At 33.9% G+C, this 26,014-nt stretch overlaps 2 protein-coding genes across 2 annotated transcripts; one reads left to right on the top strand and one right to left on the bottom strand.

Moving 5' to 3' along the window:
- The first annotated feature begins 5,077 nt into the window (after positions 1-5,077).
- LOC134269192 (methylmalonyl-CoA mutase, mitochondrial-like) lies at positions 5,078-21,165 on the top strand. Its single transcript, XM_062751416.1, has 19 exons — positions 5,078-5,211; positions 6,291-6,419; positions 6,524-6,655; positions 6,862-6,968; positions 7,345-7,528; positions 8,157-8,291; positions 8,642-8,759; positions 9,027-9,106; positions 9,426-9,557; positions 9,850-10,026; positions 10,385-10,468; positions 14,924-15,029; positions 15,461-15,597; positions 16,924-17,049; positions 17,414-17,515; positions 17,682-17,822; positions 18,260-18,387; positions 19,260-19,348; positions 20,838-21,165. Exons 1-19 carry the CDS (start codon positions 5,158-5,160, stop codon positions 20,927-20,929), a joined length of 2,253 nt encoding a protein of 750 aa, XP_062607400.1. The 5' UTR covers positions 5,078-5,157; the 3' UTR covers positions 20,930-21,165.
- A 731-nt stretch (positions 21,166-21,896) lies between these two features.
- Positions 21,897-25,775, bottom strand: LOC134269193 (uncharacterized). The gene is made up of 6 exons (XM_062751417.1): positions 25,717-25,775; positions 25,025-25,355; positions 24,072-24,209; positions 23,644-23,773; positions 22,956-23,153; positions 21,897-22,372 (listed from the first exon to the last, which is right to left on the bottom strand). Exons 1-6 carry the CDS (start codon positions 25,754-25,756, stop codon positions 22,184-22,186), a joined length of 1,026 nt encoding a protein of 341 aa, XP_062607401.1. The 5' UTR covers positions 25,757-25,775; the 3' UTR covers positions 21,897-22,183.
- Positions 25,776-26,014: the final 239 nt, after the last annotated feature.

Here is a 26,014-nt window from a genome sequence, read left to right as displayed (position 1 = left end):
TAAATTTTATTTCTTAAAAACTATAAGGTGAGTTTACCCCAAAAAAAAAATAATAATAAAAAAAAATTAAAGTTATTTTAAAAAAGTTTAAAGTTAAAAAATTTATAAGTTAATTTTAAAAAAAAAGTTTAAAAAATTTAAAAAGAAATTCTAAGTTTTTTAAAAAAGTGACCTGGTGTTATAACTTGAGAGAAACACAATGTTTCTTGTATTGTGTGTTATTTGTTATTGTCTTTCAGTAAAAAATTCAGTTCAAACTGGTTAGGCTGGCTAGTCTATAGGCTGTCTAGACTGTAAATGAAAAAGTGTGACGTCATAATCACATTGTACTTATACAGTGAATGACGTCACAATGCATAGGTAAGCATATTTTTTTTTTGCACACGGCTCTAAACAAACTTGGCTCGCTGCCAAGTATTTACCTGTGTAGTCAGCATATTTTTTGCACACGGTCCCCTGACTTGAATCGCTGCCAAGTATTTACCTGTGTAGTCAGCATATTTTTTGCACACGGCTCTAAACAAACTTGGCTCGCTGCCAAGTATTTACCTGTGTAGTCAGCATATTTTTTTTTTGCACACGGTCCCCTGACTTGAATCACTGCCAAGTATTTTACCTGTGTCCATAAACAAAAAACGTAGTACCTACGTACCAATGTAAACACTGTGTAAACAACTCCAGTATTTAAGGGGAATAGGTTAGGGTTAGTTAGGGGGGTTAGGGTTAGTTAGGGTTAGGGTTAGTTAGGGTTAGTTAGGGTTAGTTAGGGTTAGGGTTAGTTAGGGTTAGTTAGGGCTAAGGGGATAGGGTTAGTTAGGGTTAGGGGTAGGGGGTTAGGGTTAGGGGGTTAGGGTTAGGGGGTTAGGGTTAGGGGGGGTTTAGGGTTAGTTAGGGTTAGGGTTAGGGTTAGGGGCTAGGGGGTTAGGGTTAGTTAGGGCTAGTTAGGGGGTTAGGGTTAGAACTGCACTCAGTTGACCCATTTATCCCCTCCACCAATCAAATCTGATCACGTGATTTCTCTCAGCCAATCAGAATGCGGGGCTATCTAGACCGTTTATACTACTATAAAGCAATGCCACCTGCAGATTTTACTCTAGATAATTTACATCTGTTTTTTAAAAAAGTAGAAAATCCAGGTATTTGCAAATTATCAGTGTCGTCTGTTTTAGTTTCAGTCAAACCAATTATATCATATGAAGAAATAAGATCATTAAATTCTGTATACTGAAGTCTTCTATTTACACCACAAACATTTAATGATAAAAACTTTATTTCATTATTTTCTGTCTGGCCTCCGGCGTTGTCCTAGTATGTGGAGGAAACTGGACCATATTATAACGGAATTTTTTGTGTACCGGTGATCTAGTGTCTGTATCACTGTCACTGTTTGCTCGATTAGTACCTGTTGAAGTTCCGCGATGAGTCCACGGTGTGTGTGCGGGGCTGCCTGATCGAGCCAGCCCGTCTCTTCCATGCGTGGAGCGGATTCCAGATCTTCGGGCACGTACAGTTCGCCATCAACATACAAAGTATCTTTTACGAGTTTAACACGCCTGTGTTCTTTTCTGGCTTGACGGATTACAGGGTACAGTTTTTTACGCCGCTCCTCAACCTCCGGGGGGTACTGTTCGTTGACCCATACGTGAGTTCCCTTTAATTTCCGAGGGGCTTGTGATCTAACGTACTCTCTGTCTTGGAAGAACGAGAATTTCGCCACTATGTTTCGGGGTTTTGTGTTGAACTTGAATTTTCCCATTTTGTGCACTCTCTCGAATGATATGTAGTCGTAGATTTTCATCTTATCTTTTATGAAATTACGCAGCACCACCTCACAGTTTTCGTTTCTTTTCTCAGGAATACCACAAAAAACTATGTTATCTCTCGTCCCAGCACCAACCTTCCAAAGGATAAAAATTTCCAAAAGTAGGTAAAACTCCCAAGAGGTAAAAGTGGTTGGGTATCCAAAGGAAATTCTTGTCACATAAAATACACTTACCTTTCGAAAAGTTATGGACAAGGTTACAGTTTTTTTAAGGTGGTCAGACTCTAATGTCAAAGTCAGAAATATTTACAATACACAATGAACTTTAGGTCTTTTCATAATATATGCTTATACGAGGGCCGTTCAAAAATTACGCGGACTGTGCTAGTATTTACTCTTCCAGACGTCATATAGTTATGAAATTTCACAGAAATGTGTATCTTAAAGATTCCAATAAATTTTTGTCAAAATTTCTGTATTTTAAAAAAATACTACTAAAATTATCGATATATTGATATCGCTGATGGAGAGGTACGGAGCACGACAAAAAATTTGAAGCAAAAGCATGCGGAATCCAAAATTTAACTCATTAATTTTCTATAATTCGCGATATTTTTCGACAATTTTCTCAAATGTATCTTTAAATTGTTTTATTATTATGTATTTAGATTTCTGACGTGATATTTGAAGTAATTACAGAAATATAGTGATTTTTAGCCGGGCTTATTGCTCAAAGAGCAATTGCCGGCTTATGTGATCCTGTTCAAGGCAGGATGTTGACCCCATAGTCGCCATTTTAAAGTACGTGCAAAAATGTAGTTCTTACTCTCAACCGCTTTTGAGATAATACAAACGCTAAATAAAGAAACAAAAATAAAACGAAGTTTTATCTACTAAGTATATAAAATAAACATTAGTAGTAATGACTTTGAAAACTTCATAAGTCAAAGAACAAAGTTCATTAGCGTAAGGATTTTTGATAATCAGTGTTACCGTAGTTCTCTACACATACGAGGTAAAGCAGGAGAGGGAACCAGACTGGCCTGTTTGTTTACATTCAGCTGCGGTACCAGATTAATTCTGATTCTGACAAAATCGGACCGTGGTATTAGGATTGAAAAACTCCTCTCAGTGTCTTATCATTTATATTGATACTTTTAAAATAATTTTTTCATCAGAATATAAACGTGATTCATGTAAGAAATCAATTCTACTCTATAAATGAGCCCGGCTCTCTGTACCTCTGAGTACTTTGATTCTCTGATGCGATTCCCGTGAAAATGACTGTGAAAATGACGTCTCCTGAATTGACGGCGCACAGCATTTTGTTAAATTATGTGTAATACTCGAGATATCGTCAACATAGATTAAAAAATATCCATAATAAAACATGTAGTAAACTAGGGTATTCGTGAATTTCGTCCACAAATAGCAAATTGAAATTTTAGACCGTAAAACCTCTGTAAAAAGGCTATACGGGAGGACGGGAAGAAGATTATCGACGAAAACTTTATCCGGACTGTAAAGAACGTGATTGAGAGTCACCAATATCACACTATATCTCATAAATATCTGCAGTGTTTGGTTTTAAAACAAAAAAAGAAAAAAATATTCTTTACTTGTTTAATGGATTTTAACGAGGCTAGGGGGTGGCAGCCATTTTTAGACTATTTCAATCTCCTTTAAAAGGAGAGCTCCATATAAAGATATAAAAAATGACCAAATTTTAGAATTAAGATAAATGAATTTTTTCTTTGCCAAATGATAGTTGACAGCTAAAGATACCGTATCTACAAAAATAAATTAAATCTGGTGGTTAGTTTGGGATTAATTTGTTGACCCACCAGCCTCCTTAAGCTTGACAAGAAATGGTGTTTGGATGTTGAGTAGATAAGGTAACTCAAACTGTACAGGTACTCTTGGGAAAATGTTGAGAAACTGAAAGCTCAATCACATATTTTTTTTATAATGCCTGTGACGTCGAAGATTTTGCTGCTCCGTGACTTAGTGATATGTCTTGAAAAATCACTCAAAATTGATACCGATTTACAACATTTTGATATGAAATTTTGAAGACCATATAAGTAAAGATTATTTTATAATACGTGTTAAATATTGCCCGATTATGCCGTCAAATATTTTTTCTGTGCAACAAGTCCGCGTAATTTTTGAACGGCCCTCGTAATTTGGTGGTACCCAAAGAAAGATCTTGTCACAAGGAAGTACACTACTTGTGAAATATGAATTAAGCCATAGCGCTCCTCCAAGTCAAAAGTAATGGGCAAGGTTTAAGTTTTTGCGGACAAACAAATAAACAGACAGCTTGGGCGGACGGACAGGGCAAAAACTATATTCCCCCGAATCTTCGTTACTGGGGCATAAAAATGGTGGAAATAATGAAAAATATAACTTAATAATGAACAGTAATCTTTCTCAAAAATATATTAACGATACAAATGTTTAAAAAAAGAAAGGGGGGGGGGCATAACCCCCCCCCCCCCCCTTTGAAATTGTCGAGGGGGGTTCATCCATAGGAGCTTGGTTACAGGATGGTTTTAAACGTTTTAAAAATATATCTACTGTATATTAAATGGTTTTTATATACAGTAGATATGATATTTTTAAAGCGTAGAATAATTTCAGCGATTTTTTTAAATTTTTATTTTAATTAGTATATTCAGACACGCCTAGTAAAACATATAATACATAAAATACACAATCCTGTAACCAAGTGCCTATGGGTTCATCAAATGCCTAGCTAGGAAATGTAAAGCAATATCTGTTGACGATCACACCCTCTATGAACCATAGTGATCATGCACGTAAAAAGGTCTAACAATTGGTACTTGAAACAATTGAAGCTTGGTAAAATACGACAGATTTTATTTGCCAATGAAGACATATATAATAATGACCGTGGAATTTACGAAATACTGACTGTAAACGATGTTGTTGATCATGAAATACCTGTAACATCAACTTATCTGTCAATAGCCTGTCTAGGTTATAAAGCACATAGGTGATACATTTAGTTTAATATATTAATACATGAACAACGAAAGATAATGATGGAAAAGCATGAAACCAGCAGATACATGTGGCAGAATCTTCAGTGTCTTTTTATTCAAATTCACTGAGATGCATGTATTACGGATGGAAATCACTTTTGTGAATTATTGAAATAAATTTATCATATAAAATCAATCTCTCTTTCAAAAAAATATATTATATACTTCACATTATGATTAAAAACACTTTTTAAAGTTTTTTAAAACACATCCAAAATATTACATCGGGCTCGAAATTCCGTATTTAGCATGACCTTGAACTCTTTAGTCTGGAATCGCCTCTGCTCCGGATTGACATTTGCATTTTGATGGGATACTGAAATAAAGATGTTGCGATTAGAGAAGCTATCGCAGCTGATGCTTCGGCAGAATCTCCACAAGGTAAACGTTCACAAAAATGTTGTAGTATTGCGAGTTGTCAACTGCGCAAATAACAAAAAAAGTAAAAACACTATTTGCGTAAGACCCAACAGATAAACAATAACGTGAACAAATACTCGATGCGATCGCGGTATAAATTGAAAGTTTTTTCAATGCTTGGAACTAGTTTGCCTGTGGGAATTTTTCCAAACAGAGACCTACAGTTACATGTATGAAGCCAACGATGGTGGCATTATTACATGCATATTTCTGCACCTACATCATGTACATGCAAGATAAATTCAGATCTGGTACAATCACTAGATTTAGCTATATGCACTTAGTTTAAATTTCCTACATAGCTTTATTTAGCTACTTGAGGTAGGTTTATTTAGCTATGCAATGATTGCAATAATACTTTTTTTCAATTAAATTGTCATTTAGGAGAAATGTGCCACCATAACAGAGAAACAAAATAGTTATTTTAGGGTACATGTACTACTAAACAGAGTACGCAAGAGAACAATAGAGTACTTTACAGTATGCTAGAAAAATTGTGCAATTTTATGCAATTAGATTGTTTATTTTTATTTACACAATTTGCTTAAACATTATTATAAACTAATATTGCAATATAATAATTAATAAATTATATTTGTTTCAAATATTTGTTTTTAGCGATATTTTTACAAGAAAATATCATTCATGATTCAATGCATTAAAGATATTAGCACCCCAATCTCGATAACTATTTTGTTTCAGACTTACTAATTTCAACTAAATTTTATCAAAAATTAAATTAATTGCATTATGTAAATATTTTTTTAATTAGATCGAGATCAAACGATAAACCGTAACCTAGCTGAAATCAAAAATTGAAATAACTCCTAACATAAGGTAAACATACAAATTTCATTTAAAATATATATTCATTATGTGAAACTAAAGTAGAAAAACACACAAGAGCAGTTTAATTGCATTAAATTATAAAATTTTATTAGCGTATTCTAAAGTACACTATCGTACTAGCATACTCTGTTTAGTAGAACCGGTTATTTTAAGTCATTTAAAGTAATAGGAATTTTTGTGAACATTTACAGGGAATCGCACCTCTTTACTGCCGTTGTGCTCACACCAAAGAACCTTTGCACCCAGAATGGAAAGCTGCGGCCTCCAAGGAACTAAAGGGGAAAAAAGATATAGATTCTCTGATCTGGAAAACACCAGAGGTTGGTATATATGGTGCATGTATATGGTTTCATCATGTTTGTCCTGTGACCTAAAAGTGATAGCAGACAGAATTGGTAAAATGATTGTATTTTTTTTTCTACAGGGTATTGAAATTAAGCCAGTGTATACAAAAGCTGATATCAAAGATGTACAGGATGAAGTACCTGGACAATTTCCCTATACAAGAGGCCCCTACTCCACTATGTACACAAATAGACCATGGACTATCAGACAGGTAAAAAAAGGGGGAGGACCATCAATTCCCATCAGGGATGAGGGGAAGAATTATGTGTAAATTAGTATAAATACTCTATATAGCAGACATATTAAGGAGGGAAAATGTTTTTAATGTTAATTTTTTTAATACAAAATATTTTAAAATTTGCAGTATTTTGGACTAAAATGTTCTTTAATATCTGCACAGATATATCTCACTTTCAGTATTCGGGGTTTAGTACTGTGGAGGAGAGCAATAAATTCTACAGAGACAACATAGCTGCCGGTCAGCAGGGACTCAGTGTAGCCTTTGACCTTCCAACTCACAGGGGGTAACACTTCATCCTGACCAACAGAAGTCACATGGTCACTGACCTATCAACATTTAGACACTGAGAAATTTTATGCAAATTTGAAAGTTTTCAATTTAGAATAAGTATTTTCAAGCTTAGAGCCTTGTGCTCAAGTGGAGCTTTTCTGGTCAGCATTTTTTCCCCTGATGTTATGCATTGAACACTGGTTCCTACAAATGCTTTATATTTTGAATTTTACAGTTTTTCAAAATGTCCTCAAAATAAGTAAACTGTATTGTCTTTTCTTGTTGCACTAGGAATAAAAGGTTAATTGCTGAAGACTTCATGTAGCAAACATGAACTTTGAGATTTAACATACTCTGTATCATCATATATGATTTACAATTATCTGCAGTTATGACTCGGATAATGAGCGTGTAGTCGGAGACGTGGGGATGGCTGGGGTGGCTATTGACTCTGTTGAGGACATGAAACTGTTATTTGATGGAATCCCACTGAAGAAAATCTCCACCTCTATGACAATGAATGGAGCCGTGCTTCCCGTGATGGCTATGTTTATAGTTGCAGCAGAGGAGCAGGTCAGTGCACAGTGTTTTCACTTTATACAAGAAATGTTAAGATTTTTTGGCACATGCTGGATAAACCAAAGTGCCACAGTAAATTTTAAATACTGTAGAAGCACAAATTTTTAGTGGGGATAAAATTTTGTTGATTTGCCATCTAAAATAGTTTCGTGCACGTGGGCATTTAATTTCATTTTTTTTTAAGTAACCCTATTCAATATATAGTCATATAAATTTTCGTGTGGGATTTAAATTTCGTTCATAATTCTTAGCAATGGAAAAAATCTAATACCCCACGAATATTTGTGCTTTTACAGTATCTTCTTTTTGGTTGGTAAATTATAACAATATTTTATTTTCAAATTGCTGATCAGAGATGACGCTATTATGTACAATCATGTACAAAAAAAATAGAATTAGCATACAGTTTATAAGTGGAAATTTTATCGAGACACTAATTAAGCGAATTGCATTAAAAACAGGTACTTTATTTTTAGCGAGAACTAATTTGAGCAATTATTAATGCTCACTAAAGAAGCTATTACAACTATTAAAGTACAATTAACTTTTAGCTCTAGTCAATTTTAGCAATTTCAGCACCCTCGCTAAAAATGCCTACGATATTGTAATTTTTATCCTACAGGGAGCCAAACAGGAGGAGTTGGCTGGTACCATACAGAACGACATCCTCAAAGAGTTCATGGTCAGAAACACCTACATATTCCCCCCAGAGCCCTCCATGAAGATCATTGGGGACATTTTTGAGTACACCTCCAAGGTAACAGAAAGTTCTAGGCCAATTAAAACATCATTCCCTTTGGCTTTCAAATTAATTGTAAACTTAATGCCACTGGAAAAAATTAAATTTACATTTGTAACCAAGTAATATTGTCTGCCTCTGACACTTGGTTTACATTAATTAATTTATATAAAAGTGTGTTTTACTGTCAAAATAACAAAGTTATCTTCAATTCATTTTAACAAAGAATTTGTGTGTTCCTTTTTTACATGTTTAACTGTTTAAATACAAAAGTTGACTGTATTTCTCACATCATAAGCTTTCTTACTTAAATCTACAGTAAATATATGCCCCAATTATTTTAATGTTGCATTGAACCTTTATTTCAGAACATGCCAAAATTTAACTCCATATCAATCTCGGGCTATCACATGCAAGAGGCCGGTGCTGATGCTGTGCTAGAAATGGCCTTCACACTGGCCGATGGTCTACAGTATATCAGAACAGGTACAATATACATGTACAATGTAGTGAAAATGGAACACAATTTATCTTTGATTTCTGAAAGATGGTCATCTTGAATGCTTGCTGTGAAATGATTTTCATTCTCCTCGGCTTTATTGAAAGTCTGTTAAAATAACCTGCTAATAACCAATAGTTTTTCTTTGTTCTCGGTATGTACCCAGTGGTAACGATGACATTTTGGCAGTGTTTAATTGATAATCACATCTTTATGTATGGTACGTCTATAATTTTTTTGAACATTTTTTGTAGGCTTGGAGAGAGGACTAGATGTCGACAAGTTTGCTCCTCGACTTTCCTTCTTCTGGGGTATAGGAATGAACTTCTACATGGTAAGAGCTAGAGTTTAGCGGGGTTTTACATTCAATAGATTTAGATACTTTGAAGGCCTACATATTAAAAGTTTCAAAAATTAATTTAAGTATATGTATAGCCTACTTCTACCATTGTGAGGTGTATTTAAAATTGTTTTCTTCAAATTGTTGTATGCTTCATTAAATGAAAGAATGTACATTCTTATTCGAAAAAGAATTGAAGTTTCCATAAGATTTTGAGACTTAATTGTTTTATGATCTTGCTTTTCATTCATGCTACACATATAGACATCTAATAGACATTCAACATTCTGATTTAATGATTAAATCTTTTCAGGAAATAGCTAAGATGAGAGCTGCCAGAAGACTGTGGGCCACGCTGGTCAAGGAGAAGTTTAATCCCAAGAATCCCAAATCCCTGTTACTGCGTGCTCACAGTCAGACCTCGGGGTGGTCACTGACAGAACAAGTAATGTAGCATAGACATTCCTAACAATTAATATTTAATTACTATGATGGCTTTTCTTGAATACTGTAAAATTACAAATTTTCATTGGGGTTAAATTTTCATTGTTTTTGTGGTATGAAGAGACCCGTGAATTCATGTCCACCATGAAATACAAATCAAGAATTTTCCACAATCTTTTACTGTATTTTATTTTAAATTCATGATTCCACCATCAAAAAACTATACTTTTATCTGTGAACGTGCTTGCTGTACAGTTTATCCAATTCTTCAGGAAATGCTTTGTTCCCTCTAGGATGCTTACAACAACATAGTGCGTACTGTGATAGAAGCCATGGGGGCGGTTTTTGGGGGGACCCAGTCTCTACACACTAACTCCTTTGATGAAGCCCTTGGTTTACCCACTCCATTTAGTGCCAGAATCGCCAGGAATACACAGATCATATTACAGGAAGAATCGGGCATACCCAAGGTACAATGTGCATGAATATATGGGAATGTGGTATTTCAAAAATTCTCAGGTACATGTACAATGCACGTGATGTCATAAATATATATTATGTAACATCAAAATCTCAAATAGAATCTGAGAAATTTGTAGAAATGAAATAAAAATCTTATTTTCTTGATTATTTAAATTTTAGAAATAACCTTTGATATTTTCTAAAATCCCAATTAATTATTCATTTTTCTTGCACAACAAGAAAATATTACATAGTCACACTGTGCATGAGCATTTTCAAATATATCTGAGTCCACTGTATATGTAATTTGACTGACAACTGTATATGTAACTTGACTGACAAATGAATTTGATATTTTATTAATAGGTGGCAGATCCCTGGGGTGGGTCCTATTTGATGGAGAGTCTGACTAATGATATCTACGATGAAGCTCTGAAACTCATCAATGAGGTCTGTTATGATACAGTCTTTGTATTTAAAATTTATGTTACTTAAAAGTATGCTTTTTGTTCAGAAGAATTTGATTGAATGCAGCATGTTAAGATAGTAAATTCAATAGAACTTGGTTATCTCAAACAATTGTATTTCGAATATCACGGAAATGTTAAAGTGCTTTGGAACTCTCAATTACTTATTCTTTAAGTATTTTACCCTGGATATCTTACAGTACAGCTCACGAGTTTCTTCCGGATTCCACCGGCCACGGTGGACCTATGTTCCACGCTTTTCCGTGGAAATTTAGAAACGTCGGCGTCTTTGAAGTTCGGTCTCCAATCCACGGTGTGACACGGTGCGTACACTGTGTGACACGGTGCCTAAAAATTGCAATAATGTTCCTCCACGGTGCGACACGGTGTGACACGGTGCCTAGAAAGTGCAGTAATGTTCGTCCACGGTGCGACACGGAGTTAATCCACGGTGCGAGTCGGTGTTTCAGCACGGTGTTAAACGGCATTTTTCCCAATTCTTCCAATTCTACTTAAAATGTATAATTTTTCAATTCTTCAAACAAATCACTCAAAGCAGGTCCATACATATATAAAATAAAAGTAATATTCCAATGTTAAATGCACGTTTTTTGAAGACATGTTCTAAGAAAGTATATTGTTTTAATTTATTTCTAATAGATAGTATAGTAATGGATAATACATTATTCTAATGTGTTTACTTTATACTTCTATTTCCTATTTATTCTTATTCTATAATAATGTCGAAAGGATTCCATCGTCTTAATACGTCGGTAACGTATAACCTCTTAGGCCTGAACCCTGTATTAGTTACACCCGTAGGCGATTGAACACAAGATGACACACCTGTATACTCACGTGCCTGGTCCTGACGTAACCCACATATTATTGTTGACCCTTCCCCCCCCCCCCCATTTTCACTATTACATGTACATCCCTCCTTGATTTTTTTAATATTATAAATTTGCATGGCTCAGTTCTTTTAAAATTCCTGTGTCACACATTCACTGCGATTTCTATATACATGTACCTGTTACATATTTAAATACAATGTATATAATAACAAAAATTCTCTAATTATGTAACAAAAACAGACGAAAAATAATTCATTTTAAAATTACTTGTGGGGTTATTAAAAAGACGGTATGAAACATAAAGCCCCCTTTTATAAATCTCTCTCTCTCTCTTTCTATCTCTCTCGGATACCAGTGGCGGATTCAGAGGGGGGTACACCAACAAACACACACCCCACCCTTGGATTTGCAAAAAAAGAAACAGAAAGAAGGAAGTCCCAATTTTTTGTTGTGTTTTAACTATAGAAATATAGATATGTTAACTGAAAGTCTAATGTTGTAATATATAAAGAAATTTGGTTGCGAAAACAAAATGAAACCCCACCCCCTTAACAAAATAGGATTTTCGGGTTCGGAGATATATTTTCCTTTCTTTTACAAAAACTTTCAGGTAATCCATACAAATACTTTTCCGAGGTTGATCAACCTACCACGTTTAAAAACCATACTTCATCCTATATCCCATCGAGTTGTTTAATTACATGTATATGTAAAACGTACATTATAATTACAACTCTTTTCCCTTCAATCCCCTGTTTGAAAAACCTTTCCACCCCCACCCCCCTTCAAAATTTATATAATTTCAACAATGTGTGTGTTACTACTGCTTCGTACATGTACTCATTTATACAAGGTTAAAACTTTCTTTTTCAGAAAGCATTAATTCGTAATTTACATGACTGTGCACATGTTTTGAAAATACATTTTGTCACTCAATGATTTACATATTTAAACTAAACTTCAGAAAGTGTTAGGTAAATAAGGTATGATTATTTAAAAAAAAATTAATTTTTCATCAAAAGAGACGGTTAATTGCGCAGTTTCCATGTCCTATCATTTACCGAAATCAAAGTCTATCAATTTCTTTGAAGTGATTATTACTCGGCAAATCATTGGTTAAGATAAGGATTATTCATTCAGAAATGTATATCGTATATTTAGCGATTTTAGAAATGGTTTTACCCCCCCCCCCCACCTACCCCTTCTAGAAAGTGATAAGAATCGGCTAATTAAAACTTTATCAGAAGTCAGCAAATTTATTTAAGTTTTTAAAAATCTTAATACATGCTTATTTGTGTCTGAAAAAGAATTAAAAAAAATTAATATAGTACATGTAAGTTTATAATCATTGTTGTAGTGAAACCTAAAAGATGAATTTCGTTTGATATCAGTTGAGTGTGTTACATGTATACACTTGCTGTGATCAGAACTAAAGAATGTGAAAGGTGTGATAAACATAGGGCGCCCCTGGCCCACCGGCAGGGACCCAATATATTTTTAAAACAGGTGTGAACTCGGAACTGACCATGAGAATGTTTCAAATCACGAGAGAAATTCTTTCCGCGTAAACAGACTTTCAAGGTCACCTAGCGACATACGATTTTGATTGACAGGTGAATGAGTTGACAGCTGGTTGATGCACAAGAATCTCGTGCGTACAGCATATACATGATTCATTGCATTAAATGGGTTTAATATGATCCAAAGTTGTGGAAATTAAGTAGAATTATAGAATGATTAATTTTGACCTCCGTAACCTAAATAAAACGAAGAATTAAAAAAACAACAATAACAGACTATGTAAGAAGGAGTTCTCTCTCTCTCTCTCTCTCTCTCTCTCTCTCTCGTATTGCTTTTTACACACTTGACAAGAAAAGAAAAACTTGTTAAAATAAAAAAAAATTGAAATAATTACTTGCAATAACATAAAGTAGTTAACACTAGTCTTTGAAAATAATGTTTGCTGTTACGAGAAATACGTTAACTTTAGAAATTACTGCATTTCTGAACAGGTATGAAATATATTGAACAAGAAGTGACTCTGTACACTAATTAACAAGAGAATTTGCAATTCATCGATATCCAGTAAATTTGTTTTCTAGAAGAAAAAAAATTAGAGGTACAAATATTATGTATGTGAGAATGTGAAAAAAAAAACCCGGCCCGATAGATGGACTTGAAAGTTAACTCTCTCTCTCTCTCTCTCTCTCTCTCTCTCTCTCTCTCGCTCTCTCTCTCTCTCTCTCTCTCTGAACATTCTAAAATGTAGAACTGAATTAAAATCAGTTTAATTCTTATGAAAAAAGTAAATTATATATGATTTGTAGAGGAATATTTAGAATGCTGCTTTAGCAGTTCAATCAATTTTTTTTTTAATTTAAAAAAAAAAAGTTTTCGTACTTATCGCAGACGATTTATAAACAAAAAAAGAATACCCGATTCTCAGGTAGAAATACTTCCACATATTCGAAAAAAATGAATTTTCTATGTCTCAAAATGTCAGGATAAATCAATGGATACATACAACTGCCAGATTTTTTTTTGTGAATGTATACAACTAGTCAACTTCCAAACTACGTATAAGAAATTATCGTGAATTATTTTTCTTGCATGCATTTTTTCTTCCTCGCATGTACATGTAGCAACTTACTAGTATCTTCATTGATATGTGGTTAATCTATTTATACTATAATATTTCTACAAAATAAGGGCATATTCATAATCTGTATGTATACTGACTCGACATTTTTTTATTTCACTATTTTTATTTACGAAGTAGGAATCAGATAATGTTGAATAAGCTATCTGATACATTAAAAATTTGTGAATATCCTTTTATAATAATTATTTTACAGAGAAAATAATCGCTAAAATTATCTATGTTTCCCACTGAATTAGTTAAACGGCAATGTACTGTCTTGTACTTGGATTTGTACATGCGGATTTATCGCTTATATCGGAAACATAATAATTTGCACAATAGATATATATAATTGTTCTTGTTTTCAAATAAATATGAAATATGAATTCAACAGAAATAAAATTTAAATTTATTCAATATACTTGGCAATCATACCGTCAATGGCGAACCAAAGTTAACACCTCGAAGCTTTTATATTATGAACTCACATGTTTGTTAACGAGCTGTTTGTATTAAGTCAATCTTCATTTTTGATGTTTTTTCTAGCTATCAAATAATCATTATTTATAATTTCAAAATTCTATAACTGAAATGATTTTTATAAACAAACTATTTACTTCCGTAATTTTCTCACACGGTGGAACACGGAGGGTCCCCGAAGGAAATGGTGATGTCCACGGTGTAACACGGTGCGTCTCTGGAATGATCGCAATATACACACACCGTGGAACACCGTGTACACGGTGTAACACGGAGTATTTTACACCGTGTATTTTCCACCGTGGGGTGGCAAAAACTCGTGAGCTGTACTGTATATCCCTGCATATCGTGAAATTTTCTCTATCTAAATGAGTCCGAGGACACAGGGTTTGACTGTACACTATATTTATAGACTAATGAGGCTAATGAATCAATAATAATATTGATCTTGTAAATATTGTAGATAGAGGAGATGGGAGGCATGGCTAAGGCAGTGGCCTCCGGAATGCCTAAGTTACGGATTGAGGAGTGTGCAGCTAAACGCCAGGCCAGGATAGACAGTGGGGCAGGTATACATTTAAACTGGTAGATCAAGTCTTGAAAAAGATATATAGTTAACTTAGTGAAATTACACAGCAATTAACACATTGGTTTATTTCTACATGTTACTGCATGTATACAAGGTTATTTTTCGCCACATGTTTATTCGCCTTTCACATCCTGCAATTTTACCCTGTTTTAAAGTCGCCCATTCATAGTTTCATTTAAAGAAATTACTGGTATACTGTAATTTTTTAGTTTGCCCCATTTTAAATTTGCCGAAATGAAGGTAGAGTGAAAGGGATAAAAATAAAATGGGGGCAGAAATTTCCCAGTATACAGTATTTATTTACATGTTACTGCTACTATGTATTCCAACTGTCATGTATCTAGTTGTCAGTTCCATTCACAAAACAAAATAATATGACACAATTATGAAATTTTTTTTTTCTTAATACAGAGGTAATTGTTGGCGTGAACAAGTACAGACCTAAAGAGGAACACCAGGTGGATGTTCTGTGTATCGACAACAAACACGTGAGGGAGAGTCAGATACAGAGACTGAACAAGACACGGGAAAACAGAGACCAGAAAAAGGTACATAGAAAACATGGACCAGAAAAAGGTACATAGAATACAGAGACCAGAAAAAGGTACATAGAAAACATGGACCCGAAAAAGGTACAAAGAAAACAGAGACCCGAAAAAGGTACATAGAATACAGAGACCCGAAAAAGGTACATAGAATACAGAGACCAGAAAAAGGTACAAAGAAAACAGAGACCCGAAAAAGGTACATAGAATACAGAGACCCGAAAAAGGTACATAGAATACAGAGACCAGAAAAAGGTACAAAGAAAACAGAGACCCGGAAGAGGTACATAGAATACAGAGACCAGAAAGAGGTACATAGAATACAGAGACCAGAAAAAGGTACATAGAATACAGAGACCAGAAAAAGGTACATAGAATACAGAGACCAGAAAGAGGTGCATAGAATACAGAGACCAGAAAGAGGTACATAGAATACAGAGACCAGAAAAAGGTACATAGAATACAGAGACCAGAAAAAGGTACATAGAATACAGAGACCAGAAAGAGGTACATAGAATACAGAGACCCGAAAAAGGTACATAGAATACAGAGACCCGAAAAAGGTACATAGAATACAGAGACCCGAAAAAGGTACATAGAATACAGAGACCCGAAAAAGGTACATAGAATACAGAGACCAGAAAAAGGTACGTAGAATACAGAGACCAGAAAAAGGTACATAGAATACAGAGACCAGAAAAAGGTACATAGAATACAGAGACCCGAAAAAGGTACATAGAAAACAGAGACCAGAAAGAGGTACATAGAATACAGAGACCAGAAAGAGGTACATAGAATACAGAGACCAGAAAAAGGTACATAGAATACAGAGACCCGAAAAAGGTACATAGAAAACAGAGACCAGAAAAAGGTACATAGAAAACAGAGACCAGAAAAAGGTACATAGAATACAGAGACCAGAAAAAGGTACATAGAAAACAGAGACCAGAAAAAGGTACGTAAAAAATACACCATCAGGTGGACATACTGTGTATAGACAACAAACATTCGAGGGAGAGTCAGATACAGAGATTAAACGAAGCGGGAAAACAGAGACCAGAAAAAGGTACGTTGAAAACAGAGACCAGAAAAAGGTAGGTAAAAATAGAACATCAAGTGGACGTACTGTGTATAGACAACAAAGGGGGTAGGATACAGAGATCAAAATAGGTATTTTAAAAAAAAGGATTCTTGACTAACAGATAAATTAGAATATAGAATAAGTGACTACCATAATGAATGTTTCTAATTTCAAGATTAAAATTTGCATTCAATGTTAGAAATGGAGACTTGAAACTATTTTCAAATTTGACTTTTATTTTCTGTCAGGCTGATGAGGCATTAGCAGCCATCACAGAGGCGTGTTCCAGTAAGGATGGAAACCTTCTGAAGCTGTCTATAGATGCTGCCAGGGCACGGTGTACTGTAGGGGAGATCACTCAGGCCATGGAAAAGGTACAGTACACCTCATAAACACAGGGGAGGGGAGTGTCTTTTTTAACAGCAGTTACTGCAATTGTACTAATTGAACTCGAGAAGAAGTACTAAGGTCTTGAGTGTTAAGTCAAATGTTTTTATTGTGATATAAAGGAATATCTATTTGAAATTTAGGCTGGACTGAGAACATCAGCCTTATATATGTAAATACCTCAGTTGTCAGCACACCTGACTATATATAGTAATGCAGGGGTCCCCAGGTTCAAAATATCATGGGGTTCAATATATTATGTAACACCGAGTTTGATTCCCGGTCCAGTCATATGTTTTTCATTATATATAATTTTCGGTGTATGTTTACCAATTCCTCCTATATGTACAGGTATATGGTAGACATGTTGCTAGTGACAGGTTGGTCAGTGGAGCTTACAAGACAGAATTTGGAGAGGTGGATGAAATCACTAGAGCAACACAAAGAGTTCAAGTAATCAACAGATCTAAAATTAATTAACAAAAAGATTTGATTTTGTTTTCTGTGCTCATGCAACCTGCTTTTCTTGGTCAGAAAATATATTTTTAAATCCCATTGCAAAAAGAGTCAAAAGTATTCTTTCATCAATGATCAATAAAACTGACATATATTTTTATAGCAATTTGCTGAGACAGAAGGACGACGTCCACGTATCCTGGTGGCCAAAGTGGGTCAAGACGGACATGACCGCGGAGGAAAAGTCATCGCAACAGGGTTTGCTGACTTGGGCTTTGATGTTGATATTGGCCCATTATTTGCTGTGAGTTAAAACTGTTCTAATACATATGTGCATGTAAAATGTAAAACATGATTATGCAAATAGGTAAATTCCATGTTCATCTGTAAATGAACCTTAAGTTTGCAAGTAATTCAATCATGTATGACCTTTGAATATTCTTAATATAGAATCATTGACATTATCTGAATTTTCTTAATCTCATGCTTATTTTTGGCATTCCTTGACTTGATCTCAATCATGTTTTGGAATTGCTTCTTATTTACTTTATACACTTTGGTTTCAATTTAAAATGATTTTAAAAAAAAAATTAAAACAAAAAAAGAAAAATTAAGATACTTTTCACAATTAAAATTAAGAAAGTCATTAATTCTTGTAAATAATTTTTTCTATTTAAATGTTCCCTCTCTAAATATGACAAATATTTCATAAACTACCTCTGACATTTTTTCATTTAACAGACCCCTATAGAAGCAGCCCAGCAGGCAGTGGACGCTGACGTCCACGTGTTAGGGGTCAGTACTCTGGCCGCGGGACACAAAACTCTCATCCCAGAGGTTATCCAGGAACTCAAGAAAATGGGCAGACCGTAAGTAGGATGGGCTTATTTAATAATGGGCTGGCCCTAAATATGATGGGCCTTTTGAAAGAATGATCAACAGTGTAACTGAGGTGGGCCCATTTTAGGGGTGGGCATACCTTAAGTATGAAGGTCAGTTTGAAAAGATGGGCAAACCTTAAGCTACATGTAAGTATGATGGGTTGGTATTGTAAGAATACACAGATCATAAAAAGAGGGTTTTTTTTCTAGAAAACAGCAGATAAGCCAGGTGTTTAAAATATTGCCAATCAAAGATAGATTAGGATGCTTCAAAAAATGGACAAAACATGCCTGTAAAGTCAGAATAAATTCAATGGTTTTATATGTTGTTTAATCTGGAATGTTGTCTTAATTTGGCCATTTCTTTGGAACCAGTAGGCTGGATTAAACAAGTTTTACTGTAAAATATGTAAAATACATGGTTACTGTCTTGAAATATAAGCGATATTTGGGTGAGGGTAAAAAAACCATGATAGAGGGTGAGGCTTGCCGAGCCCTCTCACGTTTTCAACCTGAGCCCAAAAATCGCTTATATTTCAAGACAGTTTTCATGTATTTTGTTTATCCTGCAACAAAATTTTTACATTTGAATGTCCAAAACAAACTATTTTCGACAGATTTAGGCACATCCCTGCAGTTAAAACTATGACGCCATGGCGTAAACATTGCAATGTACGTGACGTCACAATGCTTTTATAACATTGGAATACATGCACGAGGCTTTATTAGGACATTGACTGAATAAAGCTTTAGTTTATTATGTTTATCTTTATTAGGTCAATGCAAGGGATAGTTGCAGGATAAAAAATGTAATGCTGTACATGTATTCATGTTGACCTTCAGTTGTTTATTTGTTACAGTGATATTCTGGTGGTAGCAGGGGGAGTCATTCCACCTCAGGATTATGACTTCCTTTACCAGGCTGGGGTCTCCGCTGTGTTTGGTCCAGGTAGGTTGGAATCTTAGAAAGTAATGAAATTATGTACTTGTATTCATATTAACAATTAGATTTTTAGCCATACATATGTGAAATATGAACAAATATGAAATTAATATTGATTGATGTCATATTTGTTCGTATTTATAGTGATAATCTTGATATTGCTTTGGGTGCCCTCAATGAAAAAAGTAAAAGTGATTAAATGATTCAAAGACTTAACTAGAAAACTGACCAGTCAGCGAGGGCCCCGCCATGGGGTGGAATTATAAGGATGCAGCTTATGGAATGATTAAAAAATATATGAAGAAATAAGCAACAGCAACTGTATTCTTAAAATTTTCAACATAATTCCTGAATATCCAAAAACTTGTAAATAATATCCTTGTATATTTACATTAGGCAGTAAAGAACAACCTAACATTGAATGTATATATAAACAATAATGAAGTTTGTGTTAGTGTTACCAGTATATAAAATGTCAGTCTTCAATGAATGCAAATACATGTATCATGAAAGCTTGACCTTAACTTCAAAACAAACAGCAGTTGCAGACAAAGTTTTTCATTAATCTTAAAATGACGGATAAAGATAGGCCTACTAAATTTTCTTCAGCAGGCTAGATAATTTATCCCAAGGGATTAATTGTACCTCTCTCATCATTTTCTTCTAAAGTTACAATAAGAAATTTTTCAGTATTAATATTAGAATGTTTTTTTTAATCCAACTTCCTTAAAAATTAATATTATTCTTGAATTTACATAAAGGGGAAAAAAAGTAAAATTAAAAGATATGTCTTCTTTAATCTATTTCTTGTTTTTAGAATTCAATGAAATCATAACTCATTGTGTAGGTATTTTAACCAAAATAAAGTATAAACATTTATATCTAAATCCACAGAGTGTTCATAGCCTTCCAAATTGACTGAACTTCAAAACAAACTTCATTTGCAGACAGAGGTGATAATTAATCTCAATGTGACAGATAAAGATAATGCTTTGGATTTTCTTCAAGAGGAAACTTAATTAATCCCAAGGGACTCATAGCGGCATTCAGTTTACAATGGAAACATCTTCAGCAGTTATCTCTCTTTGCCAAAGCATTCTTATATAAAGTTAAGGGATATACCCCACCACCCCAGCTCCAAACCAAGGGACATAGAGAAACAAACTTAGCATCAAAATATGTCTTTCTGCCTATTGAACTACCATACCAAATTTGATCTTAATTGGGCAACCATAAAAAAAGTTATTAGGAAAAAACAGGAAATTTGTGGACGGAAGAATGACAGACGGACAGACAGAGTGATTACTATAGGGCACCCGCAAATCCTTGCGGGGCCCTAATTATTGATAAAAAAAAAATTAGGGCCATATTTCCAACATGCTAGCATGTACATTGTAGATGAAGCCTTATTCTGGGTTCTGAAACTTATGTGTGTTATCGAACATGTTCAATTCATGGATTTAGGTCTTGCGTATGATTCTATTTTCTTTTAAAGGTACAAGAATTCCAGATGCTGCAATCAAGGTGATAGACATGCTTGAAAAGAATACTGACAATACGGATAAAGCTAAATCTGCCACTGGCTGAAAAATGTGATTGTGGAACTTTGTGGACAGATGTCAAAACTGACACTAAATCATTAAATTATAAACTTAGCTTATGCTTCCAAATGGCAAAATTTGTTTTCTGGAAACAGGAATATGCACTGAATGTGTTGCAGGTTAAACCCTTGAGCATATATCTTTACTTTTGAAGAATGATGTCAAACATATTTGGAAGAATTTTTGTTATTGTTTGAATTTTAAGACTTTGGGGCATGTTTAAAGAATTTTTAATATTAAATAGTCTTATTTTTATTCATGAACCATATTATGCATAATATTAGGTACACCTTCACTTTGGTTTACTTTATTATATGCAACTGAAAATTTAAAGCCTTATCTACAAATGAAACTTTTTACTATGTTTGTTTGTATTTGCTTAACTTCATCCTATATGACCCCCCCCCTCCAATAACAAATTGAAACTTGTTATTGCTATTTGCCTGAAATACAGTGAAACTTGTCGAATCCAAATGTTGTGTATTCCGAGATCTTTCCTGATACGGTGTGAAATTCAAGTCCCTGGCCTGAATACTATGTTTGAAATATTGTCTTATCTCTATTTCTTATATTTATGTACACCAGTGTATGATCATTGGCATGATTGTTGCTTTTTCAGTAATTAAATATAATTTTAAAAAACATTTTCTGCTTGTTTTAAAACAATTTTGGAAAGGAATGTTGTTCAAGATTTCACCAAAAAAGTGATTATGCATCTTACCACTGTCAGCATAAAATTAAAAATACTTAATGGCCAAAAAAAAAGGAGAAATTATTTGTATTTGTACCAGCTATACATATTCTAAAACAACTTGGTATCAGAAACTATGGGTAAAGCTACCTGTATATTTTTCCCCAACCAATACCCGCGGATGTGATAAACAAACAAACAAACAACTTCATTACAAGATTTTATGTATTTAGCATTAAATTTAATTGTCATAATTCATTCTAGAACACTCAATATTTCTTATATATACATGTAAATGATTTTAGATCAATTATTTTTACAAATAAAACATAATGAGTAGGTATGTCTTGCACTAATTTCAATATATAATTCAGGAAATGTTAAATGTAAGCACAGGAACATGTCTATGTGCAATAAGTCAATAACAAAAAGTTAATAAGAGAATTATAAACACATGTACGTGGGAAAGATACAATTGTATGTTACCTTTTAATAAAAATATCTGCTTGAGCATTTCTGACTTTAATACTGTAACAATTTTTCTTTCAATCACAAAGTTGATTGAAAAAATCCTAATTTTAACAATGGCTCAATTATATGCATCCTATCTTCGACCTTCAGGATATTGTAGGGCTTGCTGAATTTTATCACGGGTCCTGTATGCTCTGGAAATGATGGATTGCCCCTTTTGATGGCCTCATAATCCATTTCACTACAGGAAAATTGTGAAAATGTTACCTGAAAACAAAGATGTGATTATTAAAACAAACTTCTTTGACCATTGCATGCCCTAAAATTTAGTTTGAAAGAATTCAAATGTCCATATTTTTTTAAAAATCTAAAATAAAATTAACTCAATTCATCTCTTTACCTGATAAGTTTGATAAAATCGTGACAATATAGGCAAGGGCCACATTGCTCACCTAAACACTATTGCTGAAGAAATACCGATTTCAGTTCATAATTGTTTCTTATATACCAGTCTTATACACCAGTATTCAAATTTCTGTTTGATTTCTTTTAATATTATTATTAATTTCAGTAAAGTTTGAAGTTTTTGCATTACATCACAATCTTTTTTCAACAGATGCATCCAGCGTAAACAATTCATGCCCCCACTATGTGATTGGTCAACTCATTTGATCAACATTGACACAGAAATAGTCTGTTGCACGAGCAACCAATCAAGGATTTCCAGTCGTAAAGCTCCCGGTTAGGAGGCGTGTACTAATTACCTTGAGCACAGCTGTCATCATAGGTTGTGATGTAATGCAAAACTGCACTTAACTGAAATTGATAATATGTGCATAAATTTACTTACATTTGTATCTTGCAAAATAAAACCAAAAAGAACAGGCTGTTTGGAAGATTTTGATGCTGAGTGAATTAGAAGTTCCCCACCATGTTGACCTATCACATCAGTGTCTAAATGAACAATGTCTTTTCTATCCTTTTCACTAAGTTTTCGGCTTTTAGGTGGAGAAGGTTCAAAATTAACAGATTCCATGTTTCTTTTTACCTGCAATTACATCATACATGTGCATATTATTGATTCATATTATATCAATGTGAATGAATTATATATACAGTTAAACTTTGTTCTATCAAACTCAATGGGACTGGAAAATACCTGAGGCACCAAATTTTGGTCAGGGCAAAATGCCTAAAGAATTAATTACTAATGGTTGGCACTTCCAAACTGACGCCCTTTGACTTATCCATGGTTATTGGATATATCAATGTATGCGATACTGCATCGTTGGAATCCATTACTCTACATTAATTGAATACAGTGTAACAGAAAGAAACCCTGTGGGGTTCTGATGAGGGAGATACTGGAGTTCAACTATATAATTATGTGTATTGTCATGAAAACGTTTAACCCCAATTTAAAGCTCAGCTGCAGCCCCAATGGATTATGAACTTTTTGCTGTAAGCAAAAATTCATTATAACCATGATAACTGTGTATCCCTAGTATATCACAAAGGAGTGCAAATTTTTAACTTACCGTACAAATGGCAAAAATTTTGGAAGTATCTGGGTCACAGTTTGGAAGATCATAGAAGATGAGATCTGGTGTTGAGCTGACATTCATACTCCCAACCTTCATATACTGTGGCTGTAAACATGGCACAGCACTAAACCAAGGAGGGAAAAGTTATAAAAATTTGTGTCTCTGTTCCGTATATATTTTTTTTTTTATTAAAAAGCGTAATTTCAAGAGTGCTGTGAATTAACTCTATCAGTTTCAATGATTTTGTGGCAATGGTTTTAAAATATCTCAAAAATTGTGATCATGCAATTTATGCAAAAGTTTATGAGTTTATAAATATATGTATCATTCAAATTCATAATTATCAGAATGCACATCTAAGTACATGCTTTTTAAAATTTTTTAAGAGGTTTAGTGACTACTATAATTTTACATTCACTCACATAGCATTGAGTCCAAACATTGCTGTGAAGTGTTGGAAAAGTTGTCGAAACATACATTCTGTTATTTTTATACCCCTTTCTCTCTGCCATGTCAAAAAGATAAGCTGTTTGCAAAACAACTCGCCATGGACTCTAAACCTGAAAAATAAATGTATGAACTTTTAAGCCATATACTCTTGATATTAGTCATCAATAAATCTATCACAACACAATTAAACCTCTCTAAAGTCACATTTATATTCCAAAATAAAACAAACAGTAAGATTAAAAGCTTCTCTAAGTCATGGACTAGAAGGGTTCTCTTAGAACAAATAAATCAAAAGGCATATGGACTCACAAAACCTGAATCACTTTAACAGGTACAAGTAATGAAATCATTTAGTGTTTATAGTCATTGCCAGATTTTTAAAGTGTATATTTTCTCTAGGCTTATATGTTTTAGAATAGAAGAAAGAAACAAAAGGCCCGTCAGTCATGGGCCACATCACTCAACTGAGCACTTGGGTAGATTTATTACAATAATTAAAAAGTACAAACTTCTTTCACTGTTTCAGAGAAAGATTTTTAAATTATTCAATTATTAATTTCATCTGCCTATTCGGAAACAAAAAGTATGTGTTTGTTGTAGGGGTGGTTCTGTGGGTAGGGGTTGGCAAGTACCAATTAGATGTACCTCTTCATTTGTAAATAGTAATGTTTGGGAAAAAATGGACCCGATTCCCCTCCCTGTTCCTGTCTGCAAACTTTTTATTGCTGAATTGAATATTGCTTGTATTTCTTTATCTACTAATCATGCTAATAAGATACCCTAGCAGATCTAGTGAAGAGGATTAAAACAATAAATTTGTACTACAACAGACTGTGAGACAACAGATATTCTAAACAAAAAACGTCACTTCAGCCTTTGGCTCGATCATGTGAGCTAAAAAAATTATGAATGTCACACAACTTACGATTCACACCAAGCTTCTTCAGCAAAATCTGGCAGAGGTTCCACTCTAAAACTGAGCATCTGTTGATTTTGTGCATTGTACAAAATGGACTTACAACGAGCATGATTTATAGAATAAAAGTCATCAAAGTCTATAGCCTTTAATCCAGCTGGCATATAATGAATCAAATGTTCCTTAATTCTCAATATTCTCTTCTCTATTCCTTCATCAACTAGATAAGACAGTATTTCTTTGGGTGGATAAGCCCTCGATTGCAAGGCACGGATTTTTAGAATATTTAAGTGATTTTCACTCCATCTGGATGTACAGCAAGGGATTTCTGTCCGACTTTCTGCAAAGAAGTCAGTACTAAGATGATTTTTTTTTTATGATGAACTCAAAACTATTTAAACTCACTGATGACATTTTGTTTGTTTAAAACATGCGGACCCATTAAAATTTTCACTTTTTATAGCTCTGTGATCTCTAATTACTTTATCGCGTTTATTAACATACTTTATTTAGACCGATAATATTTTAGCGCGTTTTTCTGGGGATGGTAATGATAACACTTCTAAAAAGTCGTTCCAAAACCTCTATATAGGAAGTTTGTTCCAATTAAAACTTTTCATGACAAACTGATCAAAGTGCTTGAAAATATAAAAGTCATTATATTTTCTTCTTCTGTGTGGATTTCTGAGCCACGCACTCACCTGTTTCTTGATCATTGCGAATGTTTGCTGATGCCGCCATACCAAAACAAAAATATGTTCGATCCCGATCCCGATCTAATTTACATCTCATTGCTACGGAGGCGCATAGGGGTTACAACAGTTTCTTTTCAAATTTTTTTTTAAATTAGTATTTTATTACATTAATATATATTTTTATTTAATTTCTCGGTGCAGCATACGCATGCAGTTCGTGTTTGGTCGTTAATTATATTTAAGGAATGAATTTAATAGCTACCCATTTTATACGGTATAAACTGGGTTGAGGCAGTTTACGCTT

This window comes from Saccostrea cucullata, unplaced genomic scaffold (assembly GCF_032062105.1).
Source record: "Saccostrea cucullata isolate Sc308-1 unplaced genomic scaffold, CSIRO_AGI_Scuc_v1 ctg9151, whole genome shotgun sequence".
Taxonomy (NCBI): domain Eukaryota; kingdom Metazoa; phylum Mollusca; class Bivalvia; order Ostreida; family Ostreidae; genus Saccostrea; species Saccostrea cuccullata.
This window is presented reverse-complemented; position numbering and strand designations above follow the sequence as displayed.

What these genes read in the sequence shown, in the direction of transcription:
- LOC134269192 (XM_062751416.1), top strand. Translation starts at nt 5,158, where the DNA reads ATGTTGCGATTAGAGAAGCTATCGCAGCTGATGCTTCGGCAGAATCTC. An exon ending in GACCATGGACTATCAGACAG is followed by an intron (nt 6,656 to 6,861) that starts GTAAAAAAAGGG and finishes TCTCACTTTCAG; the next exon opens with TATTCGGGGTTTAGTACTGT. An exon ending in CTCTGAAACTCATCAATGAG is followed by an intron (nt 10,469 to 14,923) that starts GTCTGTTATGAT and finishes TAAATATTGTAG; the next exon opens with ATAGAGGAGATGGGAGGCAT.
- LOC134269193 (XM_062751417.1), bottom strand. Translation starts at nt 25,756, where the DNA reads ATGGCGGCATCAGCAAACATTCGCAATGATCAAGAAACAG. An exon ending in ATGTTTGGACTCAATGCTAT is followed by an intron (nt 23,774 to 24,071) that starts GTGAGTGAATGT and finishes TCCTTGGTTTAG; the next exon opens with TGCTGTGCCATGTTTACAGC. An exon ending in AAATTTTTGCCATTTGTACG is followed by an intron (nt 23,154 to 23,643) that starts GTAAGTTAAAAA and finishes ATGTAATTGCAG; the next exon opens with GTAAAAAGAAACATGGAATC.